Source organism: Dendropsophus ebraccatus, chromosome 4 (genome assembly GCF_027789765.1).
Source record: "Dendropsophus ebraccatus isolate aDenEbr1 chromosome 4, aDenEbr1.pat, whole genome shotgun sequence".
Taxonomy (NCBI): Eukaryota; Metazoa; Chordata; class Amphibia; order Anura; family Hylidae; genus Dendropsophus; species Dendropsophus ebraccatus.
In genome coordinates this window covers 33,748,749-33,761,081 of record NC_091457.1, presented here as the reverse complement: position 1 = coordinate 33,761,081, position 12,333 = coordinate 33,748,749, and the positions used below count along the sequence as shown (strand labels likewise).

The following is a 12,333-nucleotide window of genomic DNA, read 5'->3' as shown; positions in this document are numbered from 1 at the left end:
GTCAGGGCAGGCTGGCAGTAATAGTTATACACAGGCTGTCAGGGCATGCTGGGGGTAGTAGTTATACATAGGCTGTCAGGGCAGGCTGGCAGTAATAGTTATACACAGGCTGTCAGGGCATGCTGGGAGCTGTAGTTTGGCAGTAGCTGGCCAGTCACGCGTGAGCTGGTGTGGTGACACTTCCCCAGCACTTCTGGCGGCCATTCTCCTCTATCAGAGCAGGAAGAGATGAGGAATCCCGTCCCCGCTATAATAAAAGCGCGGGAAGTCAGTCAGTGTGCGGGGACAGCGGGGTGTCAGGCGGCAGAGGGCGCCCTACTCTCAGTCTCTCTCCTCTTTGGATCTCCTGACCTTATCCACCTGCCATGGCCTCCACCCCATTCACGGCAGCGCCCGCCGACCCCACACTGCCCATCTCTGGACTGCTCGGCCACCCGCCCCTCTTCTCTCGCTGCTCGGCCGCTCGCCGTCCCGCCCTCAATGATTTTTTGTGAAAATCGAATTTATGATTTTCACAAAAAATCAAAACGATTCTAACATTCTGAGTGAATTAATCGCCCAGCCCTATACACAAGTATGCTCAAACACATCACATAGATACAAACCCAGGAAGATTACATATATAGATCCCCAATACATGTATACACACACAGATAGGCAGATTACAGGATACACAAATATGCCAACATAGAGAAACTACACGGATACAAACACATGCAGATCCCATATATACCTATATACACAGACACATAGCATAGATACAGACACACACATGCAGATCCCATATATACCTATATACACAGACACATAGCATAGATACAGACACACACATGCAGATCCCATATATACCTCTACACAGACACATAGTATAGATGCAGACACACACATGCAGATCCCATATATACCTCTACACAGACACATAGCATAGATACAGACACACACATGCAGATCCCATATATACCTCTACACAGACACATAGCATAGATACAGACACACACATGCAGATCCCATATATACCTCTACACAGACACATAGCATAGATACAGACAGCACACATAGTGTCAGATGCACACATGCAGATTACATATATACCTCTACCAGCACACAGACAAACATGGATACAGAAGCACACACATGCAGATTACACAGATATATGGTCACACACACACACACACACACACACACACACACTTACTTTCTATGCAGGACGCTCCAGGGGGGTCACTAGTGAAGTCTCTGCTCCCAGCCCAGTCTGCAGCCCCTCCCCCTCTGCACCCGACTGCAGAGCTGTATACAGGAGGGAAAAGACATCACAGCTGAGAGGGAGAGGGAGGCAGGAGAGAGGAGAGGGGGCCCCCTGCATCTTCCTGTCTCCTGGGAGACCACACAGGCCGGAAGTCACTGTGTCAGAGCCAGGGAGCTGCTGAGGACGGAGTCCGGTCCGTGGGGGAGGGGGAGTTCTGCAGCCCGGTCCACAGAGTGCAGGGAGGAGGGGGGCCCCATGGTTTGAGTTAAGTAGAGGGGGCCCCTTGCATCAGCGGGAGCTGTCCCCTCCCCCTGCACTCTGTGTAAACCAGGCTTTTCACAAACTTAAGTGTGTGGGAAGCAGCACGGGCCCCTCCATAGGCCGGGCCCCATACACCAGTACTGCTAGTACTGCCCTAATGGCGGCCCTGCTGTCGACTATAAGACATGGGCACTTTTTAGCAAGATATTTTCTTATTGATTATAAAGCAAAAAATTTGGTAAATGTTTGTCTTGTCATGTGCTAAAAATGTTTTTATTGGTCAGGATCAGGGAGAATTGCTAGAACAAGTGGAGGGAAGCAAGGGGCCAAGCTCTTCTCTCTCCTTCTCGCTGCAGTAGGTGGTCCCATTGAAAGAAGTCTGGCTCTTGTTGCAAGAACAGGGCAGAGAGAGACCAGCTTAGTAAGTCTCCCCATTAGTTCTAGTGTTCAGTGGGCGTCTGAATATCCATTCTACCAGAACAATCAGATGTTTTTTTTTTGTTTTGTTTTTTTAAAGGACAGTCCCCATTTAATCTGTAAAAATTGCAACAGTATTTTAAATAAACCTATATATCTATCTACTTTTTATTCAAGGAGCCTACTGTGATTAACTTCTCTAAAAAAGCAGCCATACCATTTCTACAAGATGATGAAACTTCGGGAGATGGGAGAGCAGGAAACCACATTGATGAAAAGACCACAAATAATAGGAACTCCACAGTGGAAGTTGGCAAGTCAGATGGTCTTAAAGAAGTAGCCCCTTCTTCTGTCCCTAAATCCAAACCTCAGATTAAGAGAGTGACATGGAACCTTCACCATAAAGATGAGAACACCACCACAGAGGAATCTGTGTGTAAGTACCATGCCGCTGGCTTGTGGCATCACAGTGTGACCATCAGAGAATAAAGTAGAATACGGTGACATGATCTGTGTCCTTTCTAGATTGGAGTATTGTTCTATCTAATCTTTATTATTTAAAGACGTTATCCCATGAATCCCCTGTCTAACTGAAATCTACTCAGTAGTTGTTCTGAAGTAATTTGTCGTGTTCCTAGCATAAAAAAAACCCACCTTAGTCCTTTTTTTTTTTTTTTTTTTTTTTTTTTTGCTTCCATGTGTCCATCTGTGTGCTGCTAGGCTCAGGCACAGATCAGAATCAGTATCCTTCCCCATCTGGCTTAGATTTTCATGTGTGACTAGTATTTCTTAGCAGAATTTAGAGTTAGATACAAGTTTGTTTGTGTACATTCGATCAGCTTGCATTAGGTCACTTGCTAATTTCACATTCACCTCTTTCTAGTGGGTGCCTATTCTATCGCTGGGCAGCAACCGCCACAACACCAGCGCTCACAGGGGGAGCAACCCAGTAGTCCCACAACCCCACTGCTACCAGACTAAACATCAATCCCCATACACTTTATACTGAAGTTGGCTGTACCAATCACTGGTTTCGGACTTGATCAATATAAAGTATATTAGGGGCCTCCGGAGTCTCCACGGATGTCATCTGGGTCGGTTGTGATGGAATTTCACTGCCTGGCCTATTTTTGTTCTTGGACAGATAAGCCACTGCCAGAGCTGTCTAACTGTGGCTTACTACTTCCCTTCCCATAGAGAACACAGGAAGCAGGGGTGCCTTATGTTTGTGTATGGGGAGGACAGGAGAGATAACTGTTAGCCGAATGGTTGTTCAGCAAACAGTGAAGGTGTATTGGGACCTTAAGCCCTCTGGTAAGCTACAATTTCTTACATGTTATGTTCTGTTGTTTCTTTGAAAGCTTCCCCTTACTGCAGCACTCAGTCGGAGGCTTGGGCAGATGCACCTAAGTTTACAGCCAATGACGTTACCAGTTTCAAACCAGATCCTTCAAGTGAGACTTCCAGCCCTTTAGTCTGGAACACCCCGGATGCATCCTTGAAGGGATCCGATCTGCTCCATGCAGTAAGTCAGGGATCATGGAATACAGGAAGCAGAATCCAGAATAGTGTTCTGGTTAAATCCGAAGACAAAGCCATTGCACATGCTGTAAACAAACCATTAATTGTAAGTGTGGACCGACATACAACTCGACAAGTGAAAGACACCAGTCAGATCCCTTGGATTTCCACAGATACTCCTCCTCAGGTAATCTTTAGGCTATGTATCCTGGCTGTCAAGTTGTGGGTCCCTAAGGTGAACCCATTAGGCTTTTTTTTTTTCTGCTGCCTTATCTGAGGCCAGAGGAAGGAAAGTTAAGCTTTATAATATGGGTGTATGTCATTTGGAGGATTTCTAAGTGGAAAAAGCAGAATACAGAATATACTGACAGGACTAGGAGGGAGACAGAGAGTCCTGTTTACCCTACCTACACAGGATGATCGACAAAACTTATACAAAAGCTGTGCAGGGCCAAAGTAGTAAGTTTTGTCAGCTCATCCATGAATAATTTTAGCAAGTTGGAGAACAGAAGTAAATCCCTTGCAGCATTGACATTTATGTAAATTTTCCAATAAACATCACAATTTTATTCAACAGGTGTTTCCACAGACCTTGCCACCATTACCTCTCCCACCAGTCTTTCCCCCTTTTGCCCCTGTGAGTGAGCCCACAATACCCTGCGTAGTTCAGAGCAGCAGAGCCATGCCAAGCCAAACCCCCAAACCTGGCAGTCTGGCTACAGCAAATGAACCCAAGATGCAGGCAGCAAGCACAGGTGAGAGTCCACGTAATATATTTATTGTCATGTAATGTATACTGCAGGTGTTTTGACCCCTGATGACCCCCTCTGTCAATGAACAGCAATGATTGGATCATGTGTAAAGCTATACCTGATATTGAGAAGTATTTAGTATGAAAAGACATCTTAGCACTGCTTAGTACCTAAGAATATCCCTATTATTGTGTGGAGGATGATTGTCTTTACAAGCCTACGTTGTGCTTGCTGTAGGTTAGGTGGTTGTAATAAAGTGATGGACTAGGACAGGGGTCCTCAACTGGCGGACCGCGGTCCGAACCCGGACCGCGGAGGCCAGCTGTCCGGACCCCTGGTCAGACCTCCTAACCGCCCCGGATCCGGTCCGTCCCGGGGCGGTTAGGAGGTCCCGCTCCCCACCGCACTGCCTCCCGCCCCATAGGCGTACTGTCCTTAGATGTCAGTACGCCTGTGGGGCTGGGGGCAGTGTCGGTCCGGCCCCCGGCTGATACGCGCTCTCTGCGGACTTCCCGGGGATTCCCCAGCAGAGCGCGCACCACAGACCTCAGTGTACGCTGCCGGCCTGTTCTTCCCGGAAGTGCCGGCCGGCGGCGTACGCTGAGGTCACTGATGCGCGCTCTGCTGGGGAATCCCCGGGACATCCCTACAGAGCGCGTATCAGCCGGGAGCCGGACCGACGGGAGTGAAGAAGACAGCCGCAGCGGGGAACGAGGTGCTAGGTGAGTTGTTTTTGTTATTTTTTTTTCTGTCTGGGGGGCATCTACAAGGGGAGAGCGCACAGGTGGACTATATACTACAGGGGGGACCTCACAGGGGGCTATATACTACTGAGGGGGCTATATACTACTGAGGGGGCTATATACTACTGGGGGAGCGCATAGGGGGCTATATACTACAGGGGAGACCTCACAGGGGGCTAAATACTACTGAGGGGGCTATATACTACTGGGGGGAGCGCACAGGGGGCTATATATTACAGGGGGGACCTCACAGGGGGCTATATACTACTGAGGGGGCTATATACTACTGGGGGAGCGCACAGGGGGCTATATACTACAGGGGGGACCTCACAGGGGGCTATATACTAGAGGGGGACCTCACAGGGGGCTATATACTACAGGGGGAGAGCACAGGGGGGCTATATACTACTGGGGGGAGCTCACAGGGGGGCTATATACTACTGGGGGGGAGCTCATAGGGGGCTATATACTACAGGGGGAGAGCACAGGGGGGCTATATACTACTGGGGGGAGCTCACAGGGAGCTATATACTACTGGGGGGAGCTCAACGGGGGCTATATACTACAGGGGAGAGCACAGGGGGGCTATATACTACTGGGGGGAGCACACAGGGGGGCTATATACTACTGGGGGAGAGTGCACAGGGGGGGCTATATACTACTGGGGGAGAGTGCACAGGGGGGCTATATACTACTGGGGGGAGCTCACGGGGGCTATATACTACTGGGGGACAGTGCACAGGAGGCTATATACTACAGGGGGAGAGCGCACAGGGGGCTATATACTACTGGGGGAGCAACAGGGGGCTATATACTACTGGGGGAGAGCGCACAGGGGGGCTATATACTACTGGGGGAGAGCGCACAGGGGGGCTATACAATACTGGGGGAGCAACAGGGGGGGCTATATACTACCAGGGCAGTCACCCCCTTTGTACCTAATATCAAAGGCCTGGTGAGAGAGAAAAAATGCCAGTTTTCCCGCTAATAAGCAGCAATTCTGTATATAAATAGTTGAACGTTTGTGACAAAGTAACAAAACACGTTTACTACTGATGTTCAGCTCGGACCTTCACCTGACAATAGACCCCGGTAAGTGGACCTTCACTACAAGTTGTTGAGTACCCCTGGACTAGGATATGACCTTTGGGATCCAGTTCATCCTGCAAATGAAGATAATACCTTATTTCAGTTCTCTAGGTCCCTCACAGGAACACGGCTAGCGTATTAAAATGCCATATTTTTAGAGATGTGAATACCACTTTAAGATGTCAAAGTAGTCTCTCTTTGTTATAGATTGTTGCCTCACATATATGTATTTATTTCCCCTAGGAGAAGCAAAAGGAAAATCAAAACCAAAAAAAGGAGAAAAAGTAAAGAATGAAGAGGTAATATAGAAAGTGTATGTGCCAGACCACAGTGCCGTTATCACATTTCTGCCTTGGCAAACTTTTTATTGTTTCTTTTTCACTTCTAAAAGTTTCCAATAAGGAGCAAGTTGCAAAAGTTTTAAGTTAGATATACAAGCTAGAAGGTCCCCAAACACATTAATGGCAAACCTTTTTGAACGTTATTGTGTGTATGGCCAGTCATTGTGACATGTCAGAGGTTTTGAGCAGGCAGAGGTGCAAGCAGCATACAGATTTATAGTACGGATATAGACTCTCTCTGTAGTCTTTCCATAAATCTGTATACTGCTCACACTTCTCTCTGATCAAAGCCCAGTGATGTTAAAGGGGCTCTCCAGGCTTAGAACAACATGGCACCTCTCCTGTCCTCGGTTTGGGTGTAGTTTTGCAGTTCAGTTCCTTGGAAGTAAATTGAGCTGAACTGTTATACAACACAAGACCATAACAGGTTTTTCAAAGATATAAGGTACACTATAAGGGTATGTTGACACTCTGTGGAATAGCTTCAGAAAATGTGCAGTGCTTCTGCACCATAATTTTCTGGTATCTTAGCTTTATTCTCCACTTAATATATTGGTTGCGTTTTTCTTTCCTAGTACATGAAGAAGCTTCACATGCAGGAGAGAGCGGTAGAAGAGGTCAAACTGGCCATAAAACCATTTTACCAGAAGAGGGAAATCACCAAGGATGAATACAAAGAGATCTTGCGTAAAGCTGTGCAAAAGGTGAGTTTTCGAGACAAAAAGCCATTATGCATGGCAGGAGTTAGTATAGTAACATGCTGGGAGTCGTAGTCTGGTAACATCTGGGGAGAGCTACAGGTTGGTGACTGCTTCCCCTAGTAAACCTAGTACAGCTCTGGTATCAGGGCATTGACACACTATCCTGTACAGATGGTGTGGTGATAATGTGAGAGCAGGGGCTGAGCCATCACTTATGGTAGGAAAAAAAACAAGGCCTTAAACAGCTATAGTAATAGGTAAAGGTAATCTCTTGAATGGTCTTAAAATGCAAGAATGTAGAAAGCTACTTCGTCTTGCAGGACTGAAATAGGCCACGGTAATTATGGGCTCACATTTCATTTCTTTTGTAACTTGGGATAGTAAAGCTGTAACATACACAAATGCAATATTCTGTGTGTGCATATATATATGTGTTTTAAATGTTTGTTTTTCCTGTTGCAGATCTGCCACAGTAAAAGCGGAGAAATCAATCCAGTTAAAGTGGTGAACTTGGTCAAGGGCTATGTGGATAAGTACAAACACATAAGAAATAAACAGAAGAAATCAGGAAGCTTTGAAGATCATGACTTAGGCCGCGAGTCACCTATATAAAGTATTTTGAGAACTACAGACTAAGTAGACATCTGTAACTGGAGGTGAACTGGTCACACTCCCTCCCCCCTCCCTGCTCAGCGGATGAACTGTATAATAAAGAGGAGACAATTTTCATTTTTCAGGACAAAAAAAAATGTTGGTTTATTCTTATAAACTCGTCTTGGATTTTTGTTTGCCAGTTTTGAACCGTATTGCCATATACTGCACACCAGTCTGCCAGCTTTCATTTCACAGAGGTCCTCACTAGAGACATGGAGGAAGATACTAAAGGACAGGCAGAACGGACGCTGTGTCCTCCAGACTGGGGATCATTGGTGACAGCTGTTGTTCTATCCCTTCGTAGTTTGTGTTACTGATGTATACACAGAAGAATGAATAGATACATTTGTAAAAGCTAGTATCTTTCTGTGGGTACACTTGTCATTGGCATGGAAGAGAGGTGAAGACCTAGCCTTTATAATGAGAGCAATGGCAGAAAATGTCCTGGAATAAAGATTTGTCCTTTGACAGTGAAATATGTATGAAGGACAATTTATAATTTTAATGGTTTTAGTAGCTCTTTCTTTGTTTACATTGCATCATATTTTAGAATCTAGCAGGAAAATTGCATGGTGTCGCCTTGTGTTTAAAGGTTTTTAAAGTCCCCAAATACTCATACGTTTACCCTTGGCAACTTCCTGTAATCTGCAGAGGAACAAGGCAGAACGTGTTCCGTTTTTGCATGGTATCCATTTAAATGATTAGCTGATCAGTGTTCTGCATGGACCTGCTGAGTCCTGCAAAGAGAGAGATGCTAAATGAAACTGATTGCTAAACTCCTGGCATCATCATTCATTATGATGCTGGGAGCTCCACATCTGTTTAAATCTTTGCGCTACAGTACTGACAAAGCCTGTATATGTCCCCTTATTCTCCATTTTTAAAGGGGACTCTCTGGATAAATAATTTATCTCTATATGTACTCTGGCTAAGGGGAGAAAATAAATACCTTGCCACCAATCCCCAGTCAGTGCTGTTCAGGCGGTACCTTTCCTCTATCCCAACACATAGGAAATTCAAGCCAACCGCTTGCCACTACACCCACTGATTGATTAAAGGGATTATCCAGTGCTACAAAAACACATAGCCACTTTTTTCAGAAACACCACGACTCTTGTCCCCAGTTCAGGTGTGGTTTGCAATTAAGCTCCATTCACTTCAATGGAACTGAGCAGCAAAACCCCGCCCAAGCTGGAGACAAGAGTGGGGCTGTCTCTGGCAGTAAGTGGCCATGTTTTTGTAGCGCTGGATAATCCCTTTAAGCAGGCATTTCAAGATAAAGAACAATGAAGAATCTTTGAGCCGTGGGGGATGGCACCAGCAGTACATATGTACTTATTTTCTCTCCCTACCCTGAGAACATTTAGATATAAAAATATATATCTGGGAAAACCCTTTAGTGATGTGGATTACTGTATATTGATCACCACAATCAATACCAATCATGGTGCCACAGCAATACAATCACTGAAGCTAGATCGGTAATCGAGAGGGCCCTGCGCCTACTAATGGCCATTGGAGCTGTCTAGTAGAGCACACTTTGAAGGGAACCTGTCAGCTAGGCTTGGGACATTAGACTCTGGTGGTTTAGTGTCCCAAAACTTCTGCGTTTAAGCCTGTCTGCCCCAATATCTGGTTCAAATACACAATTTTTGAATTTTTACTTAACGGGAAAGGTGGTTTAGAAAAACTGCTGTGCATAAGACCGGTCAAAAATAAAAGTCCATTAAGGAGACATTAGAAAAGATTTGAAAAGAGAAAAAAAAATTATGTTGCACCAAAAAAAAAAATGTTTTTATTTTCTTGGACCATAAGCTCAGAAATTATTATTAATTATATTTTTTTTATAGGAAAACTCTCTTTAATGGTTAAAAAAATAAGTTTTCATAAATGCAGTTCTCAAGTGATATATTTAGAAGGACCAGTATATGCAATATAGTAAAGGTTGATAGCCACATATAAGCCTTTTAAGGTTCTGTTCACACACACAGACTCGCTGCGTAAAACTCGCACAGAACTCGCATCAAACTCGCACGAAAGTAGCTGCGTTTTTTGTGGTGTTGAACTCGCCTGTGAAAATCATGTGAAAATCAAAACTTGCATGTAAAAATCGCACCAAACATGCAGCTAGAATACACAAACATTGACTTGATAGCAATCAGTATCACTGTGGATTTATGTGTGAGAAACTAGCAGCGATAAATACGCAGCGAATCTGTACGTGTGAACAGACCCTAAGGGTTTTGAGAGATACAGCTAATGCCTTAAAGGGGTTGTCCGGCGATAAAAAATTATTCACAGAATAACACACATTACAAAGTTATACAACTTTGTAATGTATGTTATGTTTGTGAATGGCCCCCTTCCCCGTGTTTCCCCCCACCCACGCTAGACCCGGAAGTGTGGTGCATTATACTCACCGCATCTCGTGTCGTCTACGGTCTCCGATCGTCAGCAGTGACGTCTTCTTCGGGAGGCCAGCGGATCTTCCCGAGTGCCGGCCGCCCTCTGCAGCGTCATCCGAAGCTCAGCCGCGATTGGCTGAGCATAACTGAGCTCAGCCAATCGCGGCTGAGTGGCTGATGACGCGGCCATGTCATCAGCTGCTCAGCCGCGATTGGCTGAGCACAGTTGCTGAGGATCGGAGACCGTGGTCGGCACGTGACAGGTAATGTATAGCGCACCACACTTCCGGGTACACGGGTGGGGGTGGTGGGACACGGGGAAGGGGGCCATTCACAGACATAACATACATTACAAAGTTGTATAACTTAGTAATGTGTGTTATTCTGTGAATAATTTTTTATCGCCGGACAACCCCTTTAAGACTTCCATCTCCCTACATTATATTGTTGCCAAATTTTTGACTGAAACACAGCTATAACATGTAATCAGATGGTAGCTCCGAGTGGGGTTGACAATAGTGTTGACCTGTCAGACATGTTCGGGTTTGGTACTCCGGACCTGAATGCGCTGCGTTTGATTTCCCACAGCTGCAGAACTTGCATGCTGCCATGGAGTATGCTGTATGGAGTCCATGTTCCCTAGGGCGGCATTTTTAAAACATAATGTGAAACAAATCCATCTTGTGATTCGTTGAGTTTATAGGTAATTCTTCTGTCTTACTATTGGTAAAGCTTATGCACAGGATTCCACAGTGAATCCAGGAGGGAGGATTTCTGGCTATGTTTGACCAAGCCAATGTATTTCCTTTGGACTGTGTCTGTTCCTAGGAATTGAGATGATGTATTTATTTTGAACTGTTATATAGGGGTAAAAAAAAATTCTCTACAATTCTGCTTTTCTGTTCCTTAAAAATTGATTTAATCTGTAAAGTAATGATTGTGAACCTGAATTGTGTTTTTTTAAAACTCTTATAAACAGGGTTTTTTTTATAACCTAAAATTAATAGAAGGATCTGAGATGTTTTGCAGAATCTCAGATTACAATTTATGGCAAAGGTTGTAGAATCGCCACACTTGGGGTCCGATTATCAGTAATGAGCGTTCCTAGGAATGCTTATTTCACCGGAAAATCGGCTTGTGTAAAAGAATCAGTATTCTGGTGATAAACACGCAAATACTTATTAATTGGCTGATTGGATCTTTTGTGCTGCCCTAAAAATTATAGTTATTGTCTTGTGATTATTATTGTCTTGCGAGGGCTTGTTAACAAGCGGCTATGTCATTGCTCTGCCCCTGTTTCCTGTCTCACCTTGGGGCGGTGTGAAAGGGCCCTTAGGGTAGTATTACATGGGCCGATGGGGGCCCGATTATAACTGTAAACAAGCGCCGATCTGCTAGAATGGTGCTCGTTTACTGGGTCTATTACACGACCCAATAATTGTTTAAGAAGTGCTGCATGGACATTGTTACCGATGTCCTTGCAGCCCTTGCTTAAACTGTATACATTACCTGGCAGCTGATTGGCTGCGGTGGTCCCGGCCTGTGATTGGCTGAGCGGTCTGTCAGCTTAGACAGACCGCTCTGAAGCTGGAGCACGCGGGACACTGGGAGAAGCAGAGCGCAAGAGGAGCCCTGCAGTATGGACAGGTAATGTATAAAGTTTGCATATCGTCAGGCACCGGCTGCGCACTGCTTTTACACGTAGCGATGCGCAGTCGGTGGCCGACAATTATAGGTCCAAACCTATATCAGCTGATCGTTGTGTTTATTACACCAAGCGATAATCGGCCGGATAGGGACGATTATATCATTCCGTGTAATAGTACCCGTAGACATTGGCCACACAGCTTTTTACTACAGCAAATACACAAATCAGAGCACATCACCAATGTTTAAAAGGGTTGTGTCAGAAGCAGAAAATGTCTTTTCCTTGCAGTCTTCCGTTCCCTGGCTGTAACTTTCTGTCTTTCCAAGATAGGAAAGGGCAGGTGTAAGATCCAATTATTGTGCAGCTAATTGTCATTACTAGAGATGAGCAAATTTGCAGAAGTTCGGGTTCGTATGAACCTGAACTATCGGCTTTTGTTTCCCGCTGTCTACAGCCTCTGTGAACAAAATGCATACAGCCTTACAGACCGCCTGGAAAACTGGGATTCAGACATTGGCATAGGCTGTGCGCCAGTTTTCCAGGCGGTCCTTACGT

General features: G+C 45.3%; 1 protein-coding gene across 3 annotated transcripts in view; it reads left to right on the top strand.

Annotated features, from left to right (window-relative positions):
* Window positions 1–8,230, top strand: part of PHRF1 (PHD and ring finger domains 1) — a 44,300-nt gene extending 36,070 nt beyond the window's left edge. For all 3 annotated transcript variants that reach the window (XM_069965476.1, XM_069965474.1, XM_069965475.1), the window contains exons 15-20: window positions 2,102–2,360; window positions 3,286–3,632; window positions 4,023–4,200; window positions 6,273–6,328; window positions 6,946–7,074; window positions 7,534–8,230. In XM_069965476.1, the coding sequence (XP_069821577.1) occupies window positions 2,102–2,360; window positions 3,286–3,632; window positions 4,023–4,200; window positions 6,273–6,328; window positions 6,946–7,074; window positions 7,534–7,683 (1,119 nt within the window). In that variant the 3' untranslated portion in view covers window positions 7,684–8,230. The remainder of the gene's footprint in view (window positions 1–2,101; window positions 2,361–3,285; window positions 3,633–4,022; window positions 4,201–6,272; window positions 6,329–6,945; window positions 7,075–7,533) is intronic.
* The last annotated feature ends 4,103 nt before the right edge of the window (window positions 8,231–12,333 follow it).